The sequence below is a fragment of the Neltuma alba genome, unplaced genomic scaffold (genome assembly GCF_004799145.2).
Source record: "Neltuma alba isolate B1F8T4 unplaced genomic scaffold, ASM479914v2 tig00012576_pilon, whole genome shotgun sequence".
Lineage (NCBI taxonomy): Eukaryota > Viridiplantae > Streptophyta > Magnoliopsida > Fabales > Fabaceae > Neltuma > Neltuma alba.
This window is the reverse complement of record NW_021637028.1, coordinates 531441-556262: the sequence shown is the minus strand read 5'-3', so window position 1 is coordinate 556262 and position 24822 is coordinate 531441. Positions and strand designations below refer to the sequence as shown.

At 33.4% G+C, this 24822-nt stretch overlaps 3 protein-coding genes across 3 annotated transcripts; 1 reads left to right on the top strand and 2 right to left on the bottom strand.

The window, feature by feature from the left end:
* Window positions 1–3615: 3615 nt before the first annotated feature.
* LOC114728812 (chloride channel protein CLC-d-like) lies at window positions 3616–12547 on the top strand. Its single transcript, XM_028915764.1, has 23 exons — window positions 3616–4137; window positions 4292–4364; window positions 5102–5323; window positions 5419–5465; window positions 5561–5659; window positions 6419–6493; window positions 6603–6691; window positions 6964–7104; window positions 7196–7266; window positions 7366–7445; window positions 7646–7801; window positions 8616–8675; window positions 8759–8833; window positions 9381–9532; window positions 9896–10031; window positions 10102–10233; window positions 10594–10671; window positions 10755–10810; window positions 10920–11006; window positions 11077–11233; window positions 11315–11416; window positions 11504–11590; window positions 12001–12547. The coding sequence occupies exons 1-22, from the start codon at window positions 3949–3951 to the stop codon at window positions 11558–11560; spliced, it is 2334 nt and encodes a 777-aa protein (XP_028771597.1). The 5' UTR covers window positions 3616–3948; the 3' UTR covers window positions 11561–11590; window positions 12001–12547.
* Window positions 12548–13528: 981 nt separating this feature from the next.
* Window positions 13529–14445, bottom strand: LOC114728850 (mavicyanin-like). Its single transcript, XM_028915806.1, has 2 exons — window positions 14268–14445; window positions 13529–13872 (listed from the first exon to the last, which is right to left on the bottom strand). Exons 1-2 carry the CDS (start codon window positions 14443–14445, stop codon window positions 13529–13531), a joined length of 522 nt encoding a protein of 173 aa, XP_028771639.1.
* A 1543-nt stretch (window positions 14446–15988) lies between these two features.
* On the bottom strand, window positions 15989–23599 carry LOC114728828 (sugar transport protein 13). The gene is made up of 5 exons (XM_028915782.1): window positions 23221–23599; window positions 22302–22609; window positions 18559–18683; window positions 17339–17630; window positions 15989–17059 (listed from the first exon to the last, which is right to left on the bottom strand). The coding sequence occupies exons 1-5, from the start codon at window positions 23354–23356 to the stop codon at window positions 16433–16435; spliced, it is 1488 nt and encodes a 495-aa protein (XP_028771615.1). The 5' UTR covers window positions 23357–23599; the 3' UTR covers window positions 15989–16432.
* Window positions 23600–24822: the final 1223 nt, after the last annotated feature.

The window sequence follows — 24822 nt, the reverse complement described above, 5'->3', positions numbered from 1 at the left end:
CTTTTGATCCATAATAAACTAATTTCAAATTTTATTGGGACTTCTTCATTATAGAATTACTTTTTGTGGGATTTAATGTGATTAACCCTTATAATTCGGTGGGATTGCGCATGATCGCCAAAAAAAAAAAGATGAATGACCTCAACGTATATTAATTTTGCATGGCTGCGAGTAATACATTCTTTATAGATTTTATAATTTGTATTTATATTGATACTAATTTTTGTTCTATTTCTCTTATTTCGAGATAATAATAACACTAAAGGTTTTTGGCTAATTATGAATAATGTGATTTGACATACAATTTGAAATTTATATTGATATTAATATATTGATTAATTTATATTGATATTGATTTTCATATCTTCCACTCTAAGAAAAAGGGATAGAAATGTTTTTAATAAAGGAATTAGAAGTTCGGCAGGATTCCAAGATTCCATCTCATTATTATTATAGTCAAGAGTGGCCACAAACGTTAGATATATTATTTCCACACAATGTGAGAATTTGGAAGCTCTTATTAGTTGAGAAATATTAAGTATTAAATTATAATTTAATGATGTTGAAATAAAAATTTTTGTTTGATTTTTAAGGAGGATGGATTAAAACTCATCTCTCACTATCATTAAATCACAAATGTTGATTAATTTTTTTTTGTAATTGAGACTCCAATTAAAGGAGTTTCAATTAAGGGATCTAAATACAGCGATATAATATTTTTATTATTTAAGAAATACATGAGCATTTAAATTAAGTGGTGAAAATTTTTTTTCACCGAAAAAACATTTATTACTTACTTGCGAGGAATTGGATGTGTTTTTTTTTTTTTTGGGTAACTCGTCATGTTTTTAGTGGAGTTCGAGATTTTCCTCTACACTAGTTTTTGTAATAAATTGGAAAACAAATGTTTCTTAATAAAGAACTGAAAAAATACATTTGAAATGTATCCAATGTAAATTTATTTATTTTTAATAAAATTTACTTCAAAAATTCAGTATCGCTAAATTTTTGCTTGTTGAGAGATATAAAATTATGAGGCCAAAGCACCATACACTTTTAAATTCAATGTGACCATATGTAATATTATTTATTATTAATAATTTTACTTTTGTGTATTTTGTAAATTTTTCTGTAATTATTCGTTATTTTGTTGGGCTCTTTTTTAGTCTTAGAACCCAATTTACGTAAATATTTTTTATTACAAATTTATCAAGATTATTAATTCTTGATAATTCCACTGACGAAGAACAATGATATATATTTTTCCCATTTAGTGCGTTCTGATTCAATTTTGCCTCTTCCATAGTGGCCACGGCGCCACTTCTGACAGTGGTCCAAGCACTCATTCTTTGCATCTCACTCTAATCTGCCAAGTGTTTTTCCTATATACAATCCTACCTCATCCCCTAATTATAACGTTTCGTTTTTAGTCTATAAACAAGTTTTTATAATTAGGACTAGAGGTAATATTTTATTTAATCTATTTGCTCCGTTTTCTCTTTTAATTATCATCAGGAAAAATTAATAATTTCATAATAAATACCATACTATGGATAGTGATTAAATCATAATTTAATATATATTTTATTTTGGAAAATCCTAGTAATTAAAATAAACCCGCACTTGAAGTCCAACATATATTATACTCTTCTGAATCTTAATATAAGACTTATATAACTAATTTGACTAAATTAAGAAAGTTAAGTAAGTTAATTAATTATAAAAAATATGACATATTTTTTCTAAAACGCTATAATCAATTTCTTTAATATCATTCTTCCCTCTCCTATTTGATTATGGGTGAGGGAGATCCATAAGAATAATTTAAAAAAAATTGATAAATATGAGAAATATGTTTTATATTTAGGACTAAAATCAATTTAAGAATTATGTTATATTTTAAGGACTAGAAGAGTATTAGTATACTACCTTTAATGCTTAATATAAGATTTAGTTGATTAATTTGGAGAGATTAAGGAGGCTAAATAAATAATTTAATTATATCATCTCTTTAGAATATTTATGTATATCATTAAATTACATATCAATTTATAAATAAGACAAATTAATTTTTAAAAAATAAATATAAATATTTTAAAATAATTTATTTAATTTTTTTAATCTTTTCAACGTTTGGAACCAAAGTAGGACGCAGATACAATTAGAGCTGGGAAAATAGGCCGAGCCCGTCGGGCCAGCTTGTTTAGGCTATGAAATTATGAGGGCAGGGCTTGATATTTTTCCTTTCAAATGGGAAATAAGCCCTGGAGGGCCGCGGGCTGGTCCTTTTAAGCTCTTTTATAATTTTTTTTGTTTTTAATTTTTTTTTATAATTCTAATGTTATTAATTTTTTACATTGTTAATAATATTTCAAATATTTAGTTATTATTATCATTTTAAAATTAAATTTAGTGTTAGACAATAATTTATCCAATTAAATTTTTAAAAAATAGTTTAATTTGGACTTTAATAATGATTTGATTTATATTATATGCGTTGATATTTTTAAACTATATATTTGATAATAGAGTATTTTTATACTTATATAACTTGTGATTCTATAATTTGAATTAGAAATTCCTGAGTTTCAACAACAATGTTTCTCACATTAAAGTAAAATAATAGCTAGATTGTAAAATTTAAAAGTAAAATTCCTATAAAGAAGAAAAACTTGATATTTTTGTTACGAAAGAAAAGCATATTTATGAAGAAGAGTAATTAATTATAGTGATGATGAAATTTCAAAAGATTAATGATAGTGTTTATTTATTGCACAATTGCACTATAGATAAAACTATTGGATGTTATTATCTTGTTAATGAATGTTTTAGATGTTGATGAATATTTATATATGATGATATTTTATATTTGTGACTTAATTTTATTTATATTTATGTCTTTTTTTAATAATTTTATTGGTTTATTTTTATTTTTTATAAAAAATATGATAAATATAAAAAATAATATTTTTTTTCTTAAACGGGTCAAAAACCCGCGGGCCGGTCCTGAGTCTTGTAGCTTAAAGGCCGAGCCTAACAAATTAGGGTATTTTTAAAATTTCAGCTCTGGAAGGCTGACCATTTTAAGCTTGTCAGCCCTGAAGGGCTGACCTTGATTCCCAGCTCTAGATACAATGGGTCGGGTCAATCTGAAAGTTACTTTCAGAACGGGGGGCTGGGATTTATTTTAGCATTTTTTATTAGTAAAATTATTATATTTTTTATGAATGAGTTATTGCTTATTGGAAATGTGGGGCGGCTCGGGACCAAAGAATCATTTGTGAACAACACATGTATAAGCATTATCATATGGCCGTGCGGGTGAGTCATATTATAAAGATTCAGATTTCAATCATAGATTAAATTACAGTAAAAATATTTAAAATTTGCACAAATCATTACATTTAATTAATTAAAGATATGAGTCAGTATTGGATATTGCAGACATTGACCCAAGATGTAAGCTGACGGGGACCATACAAGCTGTATGGGTCAAATAACATGGAAGACTCGCGCAAGATAAACAGAATTAATTAGCCGTTCATCGTGAATACCATCTGTGTTTGACTTTAATGGCACGCAACAAAACTGAAAAATCCCAATCACAACTCCTTCTCCCGCGTCCGCATGGAATTATAGCTCCAACGAACGTCCCATCGTACACCGTTTACGCGGCGGAGCTTGCTGACCTTCTCAACGTGGAAGTTCTACGGTCGTCCAGGAAAACGACGAAATAGCACATCAACTGTCGTCACTTCACGACACAGAGCAAGTTTAGTCTCTCTCTCTCTCTCTCTCTGTGTTCCTTGCTGCGGAATTTGGAAGAAAGAGCAGCGACTTCTCGCCTTTTATGTCAACTGTTTCTCTGATTTTGATAAATTAGGATTATGCCGTGCGGGTTTTGGGTTTCTGGGTCGTGATCTTTGGTCGGTGGTTTGATTCTAATTGATGACGATGCTGGCGAATCATTTCCAGAACGGTATTGAAACGGCGAAGCTCGTTTGGTCGCGAATTCCGAACTCGGACGAATCCCTGGACGCGGACGACACTGTTGGCTTGTTGAAGAAGAGTGATGGAAGCGGCGTTGAGAGCCTTGACTATGAAGTTATAGAGAATTATGCTTATCGGGAAGAACAGGTTCCCCTGATTATCTACCATCTTTCTTGCTATTGCTATTTCGGTTTCTCGTTCATTCTAGTTCAATTATGCTTGGTTTTGTTGGGACTTCCTTTTTTTTTTTCCCCCTCCTGGCTAATTAAATGATTATTTTTCCGTACTTTGACATGGATAGGCGCTTAGGGGGAAGCTGTTTGTGGGCTATTTGTTAGTGGTGAAATGGTTCTTTGCTTTGCTCATAGGCATTGGTACGTTCTTCTTCTTGCTGTTTGAGTTTCTATCTCAACCTTGAAGTGAATATGTATATTGTAGTAATTTCAATTTTTTGGGCACTGATTCTGAGTCGCAATGGTTTAATGATTAATGGCTCGTTTGGTATGTGGCTAGAAAGATACTTGTTTTTTTAATTGATTATCATGCGCCTGCAGTTATTTTTAATTGTTTATATTTTTAAATTATTATTTTAATGCAGATAAGATGATATTTTTTTTTTCAATTCTGAAAATCGTTTTTTTTTCATGTTTATTTTCTTTTTCTTAGCCTTCCTGTTTTGTGCACTAAGCGTTTCGTGTTTATATAGCAATTATTCTTATAATTATTTTCTGCCATAGATAATCCAAATTAATTAGCAGAAATGTTGATAAAATTCCATGGCTGGCACGTGCATAAGAAATTTGACGTGGAGACAGATTTTATTTACAGGGTTTGATAATTTCATGTCTATAATCCATCTGCTAGTTCCTTCATTGTTTGTATACCTAATTACATAAAGCTTCTTTTTTTATCAACCTTATTCAGACTTTATAGGAGGCAAGAACTTGTATCTTGGTGAGATTGATTGGTATTCATTGAAGGAACGCCAAAAAAGAGACATAGGCGTAAAGCTTAATTATGTTATGCCTTACATGTACCTTATACATCCCTAGCTTTCTCATATATGTTAAAAGTTTGTTGATATGTATGTGTTTCATCCAATGTTTTGCAGGTACTGGAATTGCCGCTGTTTTCATCAATATATCTGTTGAAAACTTCGCTGGCTGGAAGTTTTCATTGACATTTCATATAATTCAGAAATCTTATTTGGCGGGCTTTCTTGTATATGTCCTGATCAACTTGGTTTTGGTCTATTCCTCTGTCTATGTTATCACACAATTTTCTCCAGCAGCAGCTGGATCTGGTATTCCTGAAATCAAGGGTTACCTGAATGGTAAGATGAACATTACATGTGTCCTTGCATGTGTTTTGCTTGCTTCTCTAAAAGTCTGATGTATGTTGGGAGTTCTGATTCTCATTCATGAGCAGGAGCTGATATTCATGGCATCCTTCTTCTCAGAACCTTGATTGGAAAGGTGTGATGATTTGCATTGTGCTTTTTCTTTTTGGTTAATAATCTTTAGATAAATGTTTTTGCTATTAATTCTGAGATTCCTCTAGTGGCTAACAGATATTTGGAAGCATTGGTTCAGTGGGAGGTGGCCTTGCTTTGGGTAAAGAAGGCCCTCTTGTGCATACTGGTGCTTGTATTGCTTCTTTGCTTGGACAAGTAAGCCTATATTGCTCAGTGCTCAGTGTTGTTTGTAATTATTACTACACCTTTCCGCCTTTGTGGGCCACATGGAGGCAAGAACTGAGGTTGTTATATTAAACGTTAATTTTAAGATATTGGATGCAGTAGATTTTGCACCCATCTCTTTCTGATATTTTATCAAACTCAAATATTTAAATGAGATTATGGTTTTTATTTTCTCTAGGTGCATTGATATAAGTTAATTATTTATAACCATTGCCCCTATCATCATAGAGAAATATAGTAGCATTAAGAATGAACAAATGTGAGTATATGTATTGTTAAGAGATTAAAACCTAAGGAAAGATTTATTTTCGCAACATAGATCTAGGGCAGCGCATGTTGCTTGGCCTGCAGCTACTTTATTATATATTCTAAGAGTCAAGACATTTGTGATTTTCCTGCTTTTCCTATGATTTCCCCCCTTCGCATCTTACCAATATACGGAAGTTCATCTTCCACTTCTGAACATAACCATTCACATTTCATTGGAAAGTAATTATTCTAGTTCAATGCTGTTATCTCTAGATTCATGATCTAAATTAATCCATGGATATCTCAAAGAGTTGTAGTATTGATCTGTATCCAGTTTGCAGTTAGACCTATATGGATGAAATTTAGCATCCCAATTGATTTTAGCTTCAGAAGTTGAGCTTCATATGCTTTCTGTTGTGGGCACATGTTTGTCTGCGTGAAAAGACTCAAAATAACATTTTAATGTCATGTATTGAGCAGGGTGGATCTGCCAAGTATCATCTAAATTCGCGATGGTTTCAAGTATTCAAAAGTGATCGAGATCAGCGAGATCTTGTAAATTAATTGTCCTTTTAATCTAGAATTCCATGGGGGACACCATCTCTTATTATCCTGAAAGCACAAAGAAGGTGCTCATTTCCAATGCGATTGACGTCTTGAGCAGGTAACCTGTGGCTGTGCGGCTGGAGTAGCTGCTGCATTTAGAGCTCCAGTTGGTGGTGTTTTGTTTGCATTGGAAGAGGTAACATCTTGGTAAGGATATTTTTTATTCTTCGTTACTAAATTCTCTTTATTTAGAAGTATGTGTTTTGAAGATAGCTTATATGTCTTCTTGATAGTTATAACTTATTAATGCACATATGTGAGGTTGAGGAAAGATTCATCGACACTGATATAACTTACATATTTCAATACCTTGATACATTCGTATATGCTTATTTATTTGGCAGAACCTGCTGAGTATGCACTCTTACTGGTGCAAGAATCTAATTTTGTACATTATTATTTTTTGGTTGCACTTAAAGGTGGAGAAGTCAACTGATGTGGCGTGTTTTCTTCACTTCTGCCGTTGTGGCTGTTGTGGTGCGTACTGCAATGGGGTGGTGTAAGAGTGGAAAATGTGGACATTTTGGCTCCGGTGGATTCATCATATGGGATATATCAGGGTTGATATATGAGCTTTTACTTTTTCTTACCTTCAATTTGGTACTGAAATTTCACTTCTTATTTCACCTTTTTGACCCGATTTACTTGTAGTGGTCAAGAGGATTATTCATTTGCTGAGTTACTGCCAATGGCTGTTATTGGGGTTATTGGAGGACTGCTAGGTAGGTATTATTACCTTTGTTCTGAACTTAATTTGTCTGGTGATTTCAGTTGCTTATCATCAACCTAGTGCCAAAAAAAAAAAAAATTTGTTTTTGCAGGAGCCTTGTTTAACCAGCTTACTCTTTATGTGACTTCTTGGCGTCGAAATCATTTACACAAGAAAGGGGGCCGAGTCAAGGTATGATGTTGATTTTGATCCAATTATCACCATCTTCCCTAGAACCTCCTTACTTGAATTAAAACGGGAGGAAAAATGTAGGGAAAAAGAACATCAGCAAGAACTTAAATGAAGATACAGTTTATTGTACAGTAGGTAATGTTTACTCTGCAGGACATTTTGTCCGTTTTGTCCTCTTCATACCTTTCCCTGTCTTACAGATCATTGAAGCATGCCTTGTCTCATTGTTAACTTCGGTTATTTCATTTGGTTTGCCGCTCCTAAGAAAATGTAGTCCATGCCCTGAATCTGGTCCTCATTCTGATTCTGTTATTGAATGTCCTCGACCACCTGGAATGTATGGGAATTATGTAAATGTAAGACTTCTCGTCCTTCTTTATGTGTCCTTGAGGTTCTTTATTCTTCATTTTTTTGGCGCACAGTTATTTATTCTTTAAATAATTTTGCTTGAACCAGTGTTTATGTTGAGTTTCAATTATATTTAGCCACAATCTATATAATCCTAATTTTTAATACAGGAAAAGCTTTGCTTTGCTGATGTATTTCTTGTCTGCTCTTTGATTCTTTTGCATGTGTTTCATTCTTTTAGGAGGATATATTATCTTCTGTTTCCTCACCTTTCTCTCTTTTGGCATTAAATCTTCTTTGATTAAAAAAGAAAGCTTGACGACAGTTGAAACTGGGAGATATGAATTCAACATCAAAGCACTTGTGAAACTCTGAATCTAAAATCAAACTGAGAAAGAGAAACAAACTATTCTGGAGGGTAAAGCCGTCAGGTGTCAGCTCCGGAATATGTTTAAATCTAAAACTCCTATTCACGTGCTAGGTTAACCCTTGCCTTGAGCTAAAATTATAATTTAATCAGGAGAATGGGGGCAGCAAGGGTTGACAACTTATTCGAAGGATTTAATCCTATGCCAAAAACTTTGCCCTCCTATAGCTTTGAAAATGCTGAGTTGAGCTTTTGAAAATAATGTAACCAGAAGTTCAGAACTTTGTGAGATATATTTATGCCGGGTTAATTATGATGTCAAATATGCAAAGATTTATCTTTACAAACTATCATTAATGGGAGAGTATTTGTCCAAATGCTATCTCGTTTTTAAGGTTGATTGAAATTGTGTTTCGAGCCTTCGAGATTGAGTTGTGATTTTTTGCCCTTTGCAGTTCTTCTGTAGCAAAGACAAGGAATACAATGATCTTGCCACAATTTTCTTCAATACACAGGTTTTGAATGGATCGCTGGAAATCTTTGTTTATTTTTCTCTCTTAGTTCCTTTGACACATAAGTTACTTTTCATTTGTTTCAGGATGATGCCATAAGGAATTTGTTTAGTGCAAAAACAATACATGAGTACAGTCCCCAAAGTTTATTGACCTTTTTGGTACTGCATTCTTCACTTAATGCTTTGAACTCCTCATACATGGGACATTTTATTCTCCTTGCTTTTGTATATTACAAGAGGAACGTCTGGCTTGTGTCTGATTCTCTCTCTCTCTCTCTGTTTTTTTTTTTTGGTTTTAGATATACTTTTCAAGAATAGATCTGTCAACTAAAATTTTTCTGTCTCCTCTTTTAATTTTTTTACAAGTTATGAAGGTTGGTAACTTTGAAAGAGGAGCTTTGTCCATGTTCAATATATCAGATCTGATGCTAGAATTGCAATATTTTGAATTATATATACACACTAGAGATTTTGCCAGTTTGTCATGTTCAATTTAATATTATGTCCGAGAGTCCATGCTTCTAGTTTATAAGTCTGTTGCAAAAGGCTTTTTTTTTTTTTGATGTATAGTAAATAATGCCATTTCTAATCTGAATGTATGTATAGCCGCTTAATAATCTATCATCATGTTCATTAAAGGGACGGAGTCAGCACCTTTTATGCTTTGATTGCTCCTATATTGATTATTTTCTCTCACACATGGCAGGTTATGTTTTATACTCTAGCAGTTGTGACATTTGGTACTGCAGTTCCAGCTGGTCAGTTTGTTCCTGGAATCATGATAGGATCAACATATGGACGTCTTGTTGGCATGCTTGTTGTGAAATATTACAGAAAGCTCAACATTGAAGAGGGAACGTAAGTGTTTGCTGATTGCTTTTCTTTATAAACATGATTAAAAGGACATAAAAACACGACTGCATTTATAGAATCCCTTTTTCTGCTGTCTAAGGAAGATGTACCCTCTTTCTGAATATCTGGCTGACAAAACCATGTAGTAGGATGTCTATGTTGTTGGTGCCCTGGCTTTTTATGTTGTTTGTCTTTATATTTGGCAATCATATCTTCTTTGCTTCTCTCTTGACTGGTGATGGGGTCGTGCTCTTTATTTATGGGCATATATTTTTGCATAGACTTGATTTTTCTATTAAGAAAAATTTGCAACACCAGTGCGCTCTCTGTTGGCCCTGAATTCTATATGTGGTGCTTTTATGTCTTCAGGTATGCTTTATTGGGAGCTGCATCTTTTCTTGGAGGTTCAATGCGAATGACAGTGTCCCTCTGTGTCATTATGGTTGAAATAACAAATAACTTACAACTCTTACCTCTTATTATGCTTGTTCTCCTTATATCCAAGGTATATATGTCTTGAACTCCCCTGTCAACAAAGAACCACTTTAAAATGCCCTAAGTATTTTCCACTACAGGCTGTTGGTGATGCTTTTAATGAGGGGTTATACGAAGAGCAGGCCCGACTAAAGGGAATTCCATTGCTTGAATCAAGGCCTAAATATGAAATGCGGAATATGACAGCCAAGGAGGCCTGTGGCAGCAGAAGGGTAAATACCTAATTAATTTTTCTTGAGAAAATGTATTTTTTTTTTTTTTTTGCCTGTCAAGGAATTTATGTTGCACTGTGAAAGTTTCCAGCAATGAAACCATTAGGAACATGGAAAACATGTTTGTGCCAGCCAACTTTAAAGGAAGCAAGCTACTGGTCATTCCAGATCCTTTCAAATATCCATGGCTTAGGAAAATGAGGCTGTTAATTGTCTTGTGTTGAAGGAGATCAACTTTATATGTGTGTGTGTGTGTAGGCTCTGTCACTGGATTTGCTCCTATTGATTTATATTTCACATGCTTTGCATTTTAAATATTCCCCTGGCAAACGATCTTATGGTTAGCTATTTTTGTCAAAGGTGGTTTCTTTTCCCCGTGTTGTCAAGGTTGCAGATGTAGTTTCCATTTTGCGGAGCAATGATCACAATGGTTTTCCTGTATGTATAGCTATTATTATGACACCTTTTAATTTTTAATTCCTTCAGTGTTTAAATTGTGTTTTATAATTCACAATGCACAGGTCATTGATCACACAAGAAGTGGAGAATCACTTGTTATTGGATTAGTGCTTCGTAGGTGATATGAATTTCTTCTATTCTGTCTATTTTTCTATTTGGTTGGGCGTTCAATTCAAGAGCTTGCATTTATTGAATTCTCAAGTTCCTATACCTATATTTGGGTGCAGTCATCTATTGGTAATTCTACAGTCAAAGATTGATTTCCAGCATATTCCTATACCTGGTGATACCAAAGGCGTGGCCAACCCAATAAGGTATTGCTTGATGAACACTCTTGACTTGGTCGTCTTCTTCTATATTCTGAAGGTTCGTCATACTTTTCAGGCATCATTCTGATGAATTCACAAAGCCTGTTTCTAGTAAAGGAATCTCTATAGATGATATACATCTAAGTTCAGACGACTTAGAAATGTACGTAGATCTTGCCCCATTTTTGAACCCCTCACCATATATTGTACCCGAGGATATGTCTTTGACAAAGGTGTGTGATATTTATCCATCAAGTACTTATTTCAATCTCCATTTTTTGTTGTATAGTCATTAATTCTTGTTGACAACACAGGTCTACAATCTCTTCCGCCAACTAGGTTTGAGGCATTTATTTGTTGTTCCTCGCCCATCTCGTGTTCTTGGTTTGATAACCAGAAAAGATCTGTTGGTTGAGGTAATCTTTATAAAATTTTGATTGTATTAGAACTGAAGATATATTTTTCTTTATCCTTTTTTAACTTTGTAATTGATATGTCTACAGGACTCCGAAAATGTGAATACAATACAGCTCCAGTCAACCAGCATAGTGTCTTTATGATGGTTGACTCGTTATATCTGTTTGATTCAGGTGAGTTCTCATTTTTTTTTTCCTGTTCTGTATGCAATCTGAATACCATGATTTGGTAGCTTAGTGATTTTTATTTTATAGTGCTTTAGACGATGAATAAGGTGATCCATGTGGTAATGGGATGATGAGCTTTTCATATATTATGCTTAGAAATTTTTGATTCAGTTCATGATGCCATGATGGCCATTGTTTTTTTTTAAAAAAAAAAAAAAGACAATTTTCATTCTTTTGCTATCGCTGAACAACCTCTTGGGATATAATTTGTCAAGCTCAGATAGCGCAATGTCCTAAAGAATTGTCGTTTAGCTTTTTCAATAGTTTTCTATTGTTCTTCACCAACAATCCATTGTCTAGCATAAACGGCTGCATATATATTTGACAATAATCCTGCCTCTTTTTCCACATCGCAGGATTCTGCAACAAGATGGCAAGAAACGCAGATGTTGAGCTTCTTTTGCTTAATGGTTTTCTGGCTTATGCTCAAATATACAACTAATGCAGCTCAAAGAATTTCCTTCAAAGTAGTCCTCTGAGCTTCCATTTTTCCTTGAAGCTCATTTTCTTATAGTTTATGTTGGTCGTGTTAGAATAGGTTATACTATTCCCAATTATTAGTCCAGAGATTTTCTAGGGGTTTGCAGAAAGCAAGCCCTAAGAAATTTTGTATATGATCACCTGGGGAAAGAGGGAAGAAGATTCATCATGGATGGCTGAAGTTGGTAGAATAAAAAGGAATGGATTCTTTCCATTTCTTTCATGATGCGTTGGTTTAGGTATTCTTCTATATGTGCTATATGCCTAGACAGTATATATGTTTTGGGGTGCTAAGGAAGCTGTCAATGGAGAATTCAGAATAAATGTTACAACCAGAGGGGATTGATAATTTACCTCCCCAAATTTAGGGAAAGTAAATTGTAAAAACATTGTGATATTAATTTAATTTGTTTTTCTTGTCAATGAAGAAAGTGATGTGCAGCTTTGTAAAGAAACGAAAAATGCAATTGGTTTGTATTCTATACAAAAAGAGCACTCAATCAGGTGAGTTTGCTTCAAAGGTTTCGATGGTTTGAAATTATTTTCGTGCTTAAATTTCATTGTATTTTGAATTCGAAAAGGCAAGAAATCGTAATTTTAAGAACTAATTGACTAAATTATATTTTATGCTATTTTTTTTAAAAAAATGGAGCTGGCATGGATATTTTGGTATAATAATGATAATATTGTAATAATTGATCTACATAGGATGAAAACGTAATATGTGGTAAAAATATTACTCCTCCGGTCCTTAATATAGGACCCAATTGTTGAGTTGGTTTTGATCCTAAATATAAGACCCATTTCTCATATTTATCAATTTTCTCTAAATTACCCCTATGGATACTCCCTCAACCATAATCAAATAGAAGAGGGAGATGGGGTATTAAGAAAGATGATTATGGTGTTTTAGAAAAAATGTGTCACTTTTCTTATAATTAACCAACTTACCTACCTTAATCTAATCAAATTAGTTAAATGGGTCTTATATTAAGGACCGGAGGAGTATCATTTAGTTTGTAAGAGGAGGACACGCTAAAAGTGAAATCTACGGAGCATCCAATGGTAAGAAAGAAACCAAATGTAGACTTAGGATCTATTTGTAATAGTTTATAAATAGCTTTTCAATTATAATTTATGAAATACGAGATAAATATGTGAGAAGAGTTTTGTTTCGGCTTACATGAAATATGCTTATAAGTGTTTCCTTTCGCTATTCCAAATAGGCCCTTAATAGATGGAACAATATTCATCTACTGTTTATGATCATACAACTTTTAGATGTTAAATGCATGATTGATGACCACATATAGTTCCATTGTTTTTAAAACTGCTACATGTCTCCATTACTCTCAACCGCGCATAAATATTTTATTTTAGAAAACAAGGTCTTAACAAGGGACGCTAGAAAGCAGCAAGAGCAAAGAATGACATGGCCAGTCCTATGAGCGCAAAAGATGCCACGAGAGGGGCAGCTTTGTTGGGACAAGGACACTGGTCATCCCCTCTTGATGGAGTTGGAGGTTTTATTGCGGAAACCCTTATCACATTGATATCAATCTTTTGCCCTTTTTGGCAGTGCCCTGGAAAGCCACACATGAACAAGTCATGCCCATAATTATTGAGTTTTATTGAGTCATTTCCTGTGCTGAAGGTTTCTAGAGGAGTCTCTGCTGAAGCATCGCATGATTTGTACATCTCATTTGTCACTCTCATCACATTGTGGAACTGAGGATTGTACTGAAAAACTGCTCACACAAATTCCCATCAGTTTCATTTTTCTACTTTTAATTTTGGTTACTACCCTTAAAAGAAAATAAGATAATAACATTTTTGGTTTTACAGTTATACCCAATTTTAGTTTTGGTCTTTGTAGTGTCCAATCATTGATTTTATTCCTCATAGTTTTATAAGCTTGATCGGAGTTTAAGTGTAGAGACTAAAATCAAAACTCGTTAAAAATATAGATATCGTTTTTTTTAAATTCAGACCAAAAAGTTATAAAAATACAAGAATGAAGCTCAAATTTAATAAATTATAAGACTACTAATGACATTAACCCAAACATGATTCATTGTTCAGTGATTTTTAGGTCTTGTGATGTTTCTGTATATATTGAACAATTGGGATTTATTGGACTTACTGATGGTGTCACCAACATGGAAGTTCTTAGAAGCAGCCCAATGCTCGTAGTCTACAAGGCCAATGGAGGTCCACCCAGCAGAGTCTCCAATTTTGTAAACTGCTCCATCCGACATTGTCATCACCATCATCATCATTGTCATCAACAGAACAACATTATTTCTAAGTACCAAAAACATGTCTGCCTCTAAGCTCTCTGGAGAAATCAAGATTGATCTCTTTTGCCGCATTTAATTTCCTTCTCCTGTGATTTTTCAGAGTTAAGGAGGCTCTTCCCTTTTTATATGTCACTTTGATCAAGGAGGTTGATTAGGGTTTTAGAGGTTCCAACTTCCATTAATGGAAAAAGGAAAAGGAGAGTGGATTATGGTTAAGGAATGATTTATGTGATAATAGTTAACTGTGATTATGATTATAACAATATTTCTTCTAAAAGCATATTAATTCAGTTCGTGTCCCTTTCTCTTTTTGGTTTTATTGTTTTCTTTTTGGGGTAATTAGTTTCGGTGGATTGGTTTAATTGTTGTTATGTGGTATGGGAGTGCTGCTACTGCACTTCATCTGCAACAGAAATTTGAGTCTGCCATGAACACTATCTTTCTTAATTTCACCGAATATTCTCGAGATACAAGATCAAATTAAAAAAAATAACAAAAAAAATAACTGGTGAATTTTGAAATGACAAATAAGTGATTTTAACAGATTTTGAGCAGTAAAAACCATTACAAGTGTGGTTAAAATCATTATAAAAGTAATTAGCATGACTTTTTTTTTTAAAAAAATTCAATAGGTATTTTTCTGTCATTTTCTTCATAATTAACTTGTTAAAACTAAAATTTTCAAACCAATCATTTATAAATATATAAATTTATCAGTAATAAAATCTAATTAAGGTATTAGGGTCGGCACTTCTTGACACATGTATATCTTTTTCAATTCAGCTTTATTCAAGTGGGACTTATTTTAACTCATTTCACCTTCAATAAATTTCATGGATAATGGTGAGAAACCAAGGCCTTTCTCTTCACCTTTCATCCCTCAAATGAACAATTAAATGGTGGGATTTAGCTTAAACACAAAATTGGATTATGGTCGTTGCAGCTCAAATGTAAAGTTAAGAGTAGATGTACTATCTCAAACATTAGCTTAAGAAAGGGCAAATTCATCATTGCCTTATTTTAACATTAGTCACTATTTGCTAATGCTCTTGTGATATAGTGCTTGTTTGGGATCATGATGGAAATTCTCTATAAGCACATTTCACATAAGTCGAGATAAAATTCCTCTCACATACTTATCTCATATTCTATAAATCACCATTAAAAAGCTACTTATAAATTATTTATAAGTTGTTCCAAATGGACTCATAATGGCATGAAAGTCACGGCTAGTGGTGACAGATCATGGGTTCAATTCTAAACTATTTCAAGTATTTTGCTTGCCCTAAGTAATCTAAAAAAGAATTAAAAAAAAAACCTGTACTGTGGTTTTTATCCTTGGAAGTAAACAAAAACGCATCTATTCTTCAAGACATTAGACTCAAAATCAAGTTCACCCCTTTTGTTTACACTTATCATTTTATTACAAGTATACAATATATACACTATGAATATAAAACATCAAAACCCATGACAACTCCGCAATAACAACCTTATGAACTAGTATAATACAAAGTTTTTACATAGCCCCTTCAACCTACCACCTTTATCATATGAATACTGATGATCACAAAACAAAATCAACATATTCCACTATACAATTTTGTTTTTTAATTTGAAAAAACAAAGATAAGAAATCCAAAAGCAAGAGTAGGTGAAATTCACTGTCTCTACGAGATGGAGTCAGTCAAGGTGTTACTTTTTCACACTTCTCTTGATCTATTTCCAGTCAATATCTTCACCAGACTCTACATTTTCCCAACCGGTTTGGGTCCATAGGAAGTACTGGTCCCTCACAGCATGATGAAATTTACCGGAAAAAGTGTCCGTATCTAGCTCTCTACAATGACTCGGAAAGACTGCAAAAAGATGTTACTCGAACAAGATCGCATTCAATATAAGGATAGTTGTGCCTGGCAAGAAGGTAAAAACAAACCCTACGTTTTGTGGGATCAATTATCAGCATCGTATCATTCATTTCGAGTTGGTGATCAAAGTCGTCATCTTTTTATTCAACAAATCTCTTCCACACCCGATGTTGCTTCCAAACCCTGTCCGTCATGTCCTCAATAGGGACGTTCATCGTCTCCGGCAAAAGCAGCATCATAAACAACGACATAATCAGCACCCACACCGAGAAGAACAGGAAGATCCCATACCTCAAATGGCACAGCATCGACGGAAACGACTGCACGATCACGAATGTGAAGAGGAAGTTCGTGAAGACGGTCGCGCTTTGGCCCGCAGATCGAGCCCCCAACGGGAAGGTCTCCGCCGGTATGACCCACCCCAGTGGGCCCCACGACCAGGCGAAGGAGGAGACGAAGGTGCACACCATGACCACCACGAAGATGGCCAGGCCTTTTGAGAGGTCCGTGGGCCGATCCCTGGCGTTGATTGCCAGGATGACGGCGATCACTAGTTGCGAGAGGAACATTTGGACGCCGGCTTCCAGGAGGAGCATGCGGCGGCCGACCATGTCGACGGCGTAGATGGAGATCAAGGTGGAGAAGAGGTTAACGGCGCCGGTGATCACGGCGGAGTAGAGGGAAGCGTCGTTTTTGAAGCCTAGCGTCGTGAAGAGGATTGGAGCATAGAACATGATAGCGTTGATGCCTGTTAATTGCTGGAAGATCTGTTTTTGTAATGCCAAGATAGGAGAAGATCTTATCAGTAATTTTTGCAAAAAATGATGAAGGTAAGAGATCAACTCGAATGCTTATATATATATATATATATTTCTATATATATGCTCCTAACACAGATAACGGGATGAATCTTAGGATGGAGTGCAAGATTTCCAGAATCAAATTATGTGACATTCTTACTGTTTTCCTACAGGTCGAGAAGATAATGATTAGAGAGTTGTATATGCTGGGGGAAAAAAAAAGGATGGAGATAGCTAGAGAGTGACCTGAAGAGCGACGGTGATGATAAGTCGAGGTTGGTTCCGGCGAATGAAGAGGTTGCAGAAAGGGTGGTTCACCTGAATGGCCACCTGGCTTGCCTCAAGCAACTGCCTGAACTCAGCATCAATGTTGTCTGTACCTCTGATCTTTCTCAGAACCTCTTTTCCTTCTTCAATGTGTCCTCTCTCTATCAGACTGTTTGGAGTGTCCGCCACCAGCAATGCCGCCACCGTCAGCAGCACCGCCGGTACTCCCGCCATTCCAAGAGACACCCTCCATCCCCAGTCACCTTTTATCCTGTTCGATTAAACATATTCATTAACGCTCAGGGATATGATCCAAAGCAATTTGCATTACGCTTCGAATGATGCTTTCATTAACATCTGAACTATGAAGCAATATTCTGAGATTTATTGCAGCAGATACTCCCTTGGTTTCTGAATAGAAGAGAATTTTTTGTTATTATTTTTTAATTTTTTTTTAAGTTTCGCTGCATTAATTATTTTCCATTTCACTTTTCCTTCATACGTCTAAATAAAATATTTTTCACATATTTATTGTTTTTAACTAATTTTTCAAGTTCAATCTCCGATACAAGAGCTAATCAAATATTAGATTGAATTTTAAATATAAGACTTCAATTTACCTTATCTATCAAATTTATAACATTTTTTTTAAAAAATATTCCTATTTATTGTAAGGACAAATGATTAAAAAGAATACATCAGAAATATCAACTCACATTTATTATAATTAACTAATTTAACTAATTTTATTAATCTCCTCAAATTAATTATCTAATTCATATATTAAGGATTTCTTTTTTTTTAAAAAAAAAACAAAAGGAGGAAGCAACATGCAATGGTTGTTTGTTAGGCATAAAAATGAAAAGAAGCTGGTTAAATATACCATTACTTTCGGTACTTAATATAAAAATTAGTTAACTAATTTTAGTAGATTAAAAAAAACTAATTAAATTAGTTATTTGTAATAAATAAGTATTATCTTTTTTAAAATACCCTTACTGATCATTAAGTATATTGGCCAGAATTATAATTATTACAAGAATTACTTTAAAAATAAATAAATAAATATGAGAAACAAAATAGATTAAAACCGGGAGTTAGTGTTTGTAGTCTTTGGCGTTTAATAGCAACCAACCAATAATCATTGGTGAAGAATGTTCGTAGTAATGTACAAATCAAAACAACGGAGGATTGCTTACTTGCTGGTGCCATAGCTGACGAGGTTAGCGAAGAGGATGCCGATGGTCACGTTCAGCTGAAACAGTATATTCATTGCTCCACGTATCCTTGTCGGCGCCATTTCGGAAAGGAACACTGGCACTGCCTATTTATTCATTATTTATTATTTATGGGCAAATACAAACACCAATGTGATCATGATATATATATATATTGCCAAAATGAGATCATGATATTGAAACGTAAAGGTTTTAAATTTATCACCAATCTGTATATCAATCGGATATAGTTTCAAGGGGAAGCTTGTGTGATTTCATATTTTTCATGGACAGTTTATATAAGTTAAAAAAAAATAATTTTAATTGAATTTTTAAAATCATAAAAAATTAACATAAAAATATTCTGTAATCGTTATATTTATTAGTTTTCAAAATAAAAATAAAATTTAAATAATATAATAATATTGTGTGTGTGATTATTATATTGTCTAAATGCATGCAATGAATTTTCTGTAACTACGTTTTTCAGTAACATGCAAGAAATGTATGAAAGCTAAAAACAATTTGGAATGGTAAACAAAAAAAAAATTGAGGGAATCAAAATAATTGGGAGAGACAATATTTTTATAAAAAAAGTACATTGAATGCATTGGGAAAAAGAAACAGAGACTTCTCAACTAAGAATAAAAATATATATATATAAATATACATATATACATATATACATATATATACTACCTCTGATCCTATTTATAAGAGCTATTTAATTAATTTGAAGAGATTAAGAAAAAAAGTTAAGTTAGTTATTTATAATACATATGTGTTGTCTTTCCTAAAATATTTTTATGTATTAGTTAGAACTATTATTGTTAGAAGAATTATGTGGGAAAAAATACATAAATATGAGAAATAAAATGAATTGGGATCACTGCTGCTAGACAAGACTAGAAGAAAACTTTCGGGTTGGAAGAGAACGTACCTAAACTTTGCAGGTCGCACTATCCTGGTGAAAGCTGTCTTATCAACTCTTTCGTTCTACCACATGCAAACAATGCTACTCTCGAAGAAACTAACAGAACAAATGGAACAGGAAAGTAGAAATTTCTTGTGGGGAGGAAATAATGAAGAAAGGAGGCTACACTTGTTGTCTTGGGGAGAGATCACCAAAGGAAAAACTGATGGGGGTAAAACTTGAGAAAACATAATATAGCCTTCATCATGAAAATCTGTTGGAATCTTATTCACAACAAGGAAGCTCTATGAGTGAAAGTTCTTCGGGCTAAATATAAGTGTGGACAGGAATTGGTACCTTTGGTGAAGCGAAAAAGAAACTCCTCTCTTACGTGGAGAAGCATATGTGATATGTGGAAAAAGTTCTTTGATGGTATTGGTGCGAAAATTGGAAAGGGAAACTCCTCCTTCTGGTTTGATAATTGGTCAGATATGAATACTCCACTTATTGACCTTATCCCAAGTAGGGAAGGACTAATTGACAAAGATAAGAGGGTTGCTGATTATGTGGATATGGGAGGAGATTGGAACAGGCATAGGTTGGGGAGATGGTTTGATAGACATATTATTGACCGGATTACTTCTGTACACTCACCCCGTGAGGAGAGAGGAGAGGATAAAATTTACTGGAAACTATCCACTGATAGTTGTTTTTCAATTAAATCTGCATATAACTTTCTTCTTGCAGGTAATCACTCACACAGGGATAGTGTCTGGAAACAGATTTGGAGATTGCAGATACCAGAAAAGATCAAGTCTTTCATTTGGCTAATTGCATGTGGAAGGACTCACACAATAAGACTTAGGAGGTCTAGAGGTCTCCAGGCAGAAGATAATTGTCCTTTTGGTTGTGATCAAGAGGAAGACTCCATGCATCTGTTGAGAGATTGCATCAATGCGCAAGATTGATGGAAAAAATCAGTTATCCATCCTGCTCACTGGTCATCCTTTTCTACTTTACAAGACGTAGGATGGATCAAATGGAATTTGTCTCAGGAGCATGGACTCAGCTACACCAAGAAGATTGATTGGCCAGTCCTGTTTGGTTATATTTGTTGGGACATATGGGTAACCAGATGTAACAAACTCTTTGGCACGACACTCCTCACGCTTGTCAGGAGGCTCAGAATAGCTTCTTCAAGGCTTGTGTTGACCAAGATATGCTACAGAGTAGCAAGTTCTACAACCACAAACCTTGGCAAGAGGGGCAAAGAGTGCTCATAGCAGAAGACTTTGTTCAGATGGAAGTAGATGGGTCAGTGCTTGGTGATGGAAGAAGCGGTTGCCGAGGTGTGATAAAGGGAGCTTCTAAGGGGTGGATCACAGTGTTTTGATGTCAATTAACAAATGTGCCTCCTACAATTACTGAACTACTTGGCATGATACACAAACTCACTTTGTGTTGGAATAGAGGCTTTAGAAAAATTTGTCTTGTAACGGATAGTATAGAAGCCATTTCTTACTTACTTCGGATAGTAGACATGAGCATCTTTTTAGAGATGTTATAAATGATGCTAGGATCTTGCTTCATAGGGATTGGGTAGTACAGGTTTTTCATGTTCACAGGCAGGATAATCATACTACCGATTTCCTCGCTAAATTGTCTCATAGGATAGAGAGTAATTTTTGTATCCTTGATCAACCTCCACCTCTGAATCCAGAGGAGGACGGTGATGAAGGAGGATAGTTGTATTTGTTTTATTTGTTCTAAGTAATGTCATTCAGTTTTAATTAAAAAAAATGAATTGAGATCTTATATTTAGAATCAAAATAAAAATCAAACAAGATCTTATACTAAGGACCAGAGATAGTATATATATAAAAGCATGGAATTGAAGGATGCTAAATATTGTATGCTGTGGGTTTTCACCTTTGATTATAAACTAAGAGAATTTCATTCAAATAATGTAATCTTTTTATCTGGTATCCAAATAAATTTGAATTTTTATTTAAAAAAAAGAATATTTCATTCTAATATATTGTTAGGAACAGTATGCCTTCTCATACATATTAATATTATACTCTCTAATCTTGTATGTATAAAAAATTTAAGGAGTTTTTTCCGAATGGTAAATATAAAAGACAAATTATCCGTTGGCAAAAAAAGAAAAAAGAAAAAAAAACAGAGACAAACTGTGCACACATCTCTTTTACTAAAAAGTTCTCCTCATCTTTCTTTAAATGTAACTTGCCTTTATGAACGTGATTACATATTTGGTAAAAAGTCAAAATTAATTGGGGTTTTTTTTGGGGGGGGGGGGACAATAGCCGACATAGTTATGAATAATAAAAGCGTTCAACTAATTTCTTTTTTATTTTCATAGGATAACCATACATAGGTTAGTTATTTGTTTTTTTTAATAAGTTATTTCTTATTCTTAATATAAAACTTACTTAAATAATTAGCAAAAATTAAATAAATGACTTCAAAATATTGTATTTGTTATTTTTTTAAATGAATTTGTCTAATTTATAAACTGATAATCTAATAATATACATAAATATTTTAAAGAAATCGTATACTATAATTAAATAATTTTTTAGTTTTTTTAATTTTTTTTAAATTAGTCAATTAAACTTATATTAAAAATAAAAATAGCACATACAAAGGGTCCATGCTTCATATTTAAATGAGGTCATCTTAAATTCTTAATTAATTTGTACAATTTAAAAACAGTTGATGAATTTGTTGTTTGTAGATGAATTGATGATAAATAACAACAAAAGGGAAAGGGCCATATAGGACGACCAACCTGGTTACCAAAGCCAGCCCCACAACCAAGCAAAAGTCTTCCAATAATGAGCATGGCCAGATCCTGAGCACCTGCACTGAACGCAGTTCCACAAAGGAAGAAGATGCCAGCTACGAGCATACTCGTCCTTCTCCCAAACTTCCTTGTCGTATAAGCGGCGAGTATTGTCGCTGTCATCCCTGCCAGATATAAAGACGACGTGAACAGTTGCAGTCTCCAGTTGTCGTTTTGGCAGTAATTACCATTTCCCCCTTCCTCTACCCCTGCGAAGAACTTCTTCAAGAACGGTCGCATGAACGTCACCCCACCTGATTCAATCCCACAAGGCCATATAACACACCCATTTTCTTTGGCATTTTTGTTTTTGGGTCTGGGAAAATGATAGTTTTCTGGAATTCAATTCAAAGTTTTAATTTATGCTAAATATTGGGTTAGAGACTAAATTATAGTAGTAGAGAAAGTAACATCTCTATAGCCACAAGTTTCATAAGAATTACAGCAAAAGATTTTGAAAAATATATTTGGAATTTTAAATTTTAAACTTCGATAAAATTTATCCGCCAAAAAATCAGATCACTGGATGAAATAGCGAGAACGCCGATATGGGTTTATTTCCTTTAGAGCCACACAAAAAATATATCACGGCTCGGCTCTTTGTGCAAAGAAAGTTTTATGGTGAAAAAGGTTTCAAAAAAGAAAAAAAAATTATAGTAAATCAATACAGGAAGGAATGCTTGAATTTTTTTTTTGGGTGAAAACTTAGTAGAATATAGCACAGTCCGTGACTTGGTTTCCAGAATTTTCGAGGAATTATGACTTGAAATTGCAATTAACATCTGCAAAATCGATGAACTCCTGTTCAATCCCGATTTCCGTTGAGAAGGAGGAGGAGGAAGAGAAACAGATTGAAGATCTGCACCTGAAACGCCGACGTCGTAGCCGAACATGAGGCCAGCGGTGGCGGCCATGAACCCATAAGTGACGACAATCGGAGTGATCTTGGCATCGAAGTTTCCGCCGACGTTGCTGGCGGTGGCGAAATCTCCGCCGGTCATGGTCGTTTCGGATCAATACAGGTAGGTCGAACAGCACAAACAATCACTCAAATCAGTTAAAGATAGTGAACGTAAGAAGAAGATTGGAGGAGGAAAATACAATTAATGTGGACGGAGTGGAGAGATTAATAAATATTAAAGAAAGTGGCTCCACCACCATCGCCATTATTACTTTTCACGACGAAACAAGTCAATCTCGAAGACGGACCCATTACGGAGCAGCCGGAAGATTCCTCGGCCGGCTAATCGGGGTTTATAGTCCGCGGAAAAATTTTCAGTCACAACTTTACCAAATGACAATTTCACATGGCTTGTCCATATTTTACAAAATTCTTGTCCTACGGATAAGTCATATTACATAAGTTAGTTTTTTTTATTAAACATAAGATTTCAATTTATTTTATTTTTTATATTTATCTATTTTTTAAAATAATTATTATAGTAATTGTATATGTTAAAAATTTTATTAAATGGTAATTCTAACTAATACACATGATTTAAAAAAATATTTTAAAGACAATATCTATTTATTACAAATAACTAACTTAATTAATTTTTTTAATCTACTCAAATTAGTCATTTAACTTTTATATTAAAAATTGAAAGTATTATTTTATAAATTATCATTGAAACAGGTTTATAAAGCATTTGCGATTATCTTAGAGAACAAAAAATTTAGTACAAGGATCAATAAAACTAAATAAATATTGTACAAAGTAAATATTTTTTATACTCTTAAAAAGGTTAATGTTGAATTACAATAAAAGTATAGTATATTGAAAAATTTCAATAGTATCGTTACTTAATACTCTCTCTGGTTCTAATTATAAGATTTCATTAACGATGTCTTATAATTAGGACTAGAACTAATAATTTCAATCTACAAGCACAGTAGATGTGACATGGAGATCCAAAGTCATATGCTTTCATATTATGAACTATAATAACACTTAAACGGTTCAAATTATTAGGGTCATCAACTTATTATTAAACTCTAATCATTTACTATATGACCCATATATCAAATCGCACTATTTATAAATCGTGTTTCTCGTCTTTCTTTTTTCCAAAAAAGAAGTAATATGAAAGGTTACATACTTTTTGTGGACTTTACCTTTAAAAAGTCAAGATGTTAATATAAAAGCCGATTTCACATCACTTGTCCATACCTTACAAAATTCTTCTCGTATAACTAATTTATTTTTAAATATAAAAGTTAATTGGCTAATTTAAGTAAATTAAAAAAATAAATTAAATTAATTATTTGTAATAAATATGTATTGTCTTTTCTACAATATCTTTGATAATTAAGTGTATTGGTTATAATTACTATTATTAGAAGGACTATTTTAAAAAATAGATAAATTTGAAAGATAAAATGAATTGAGGTTTTATATCAAGAATTAAAATAAAAGTTAAACGAGGTTTTATATCAAAGATGATATGTAGTATTACATGAATGAGTA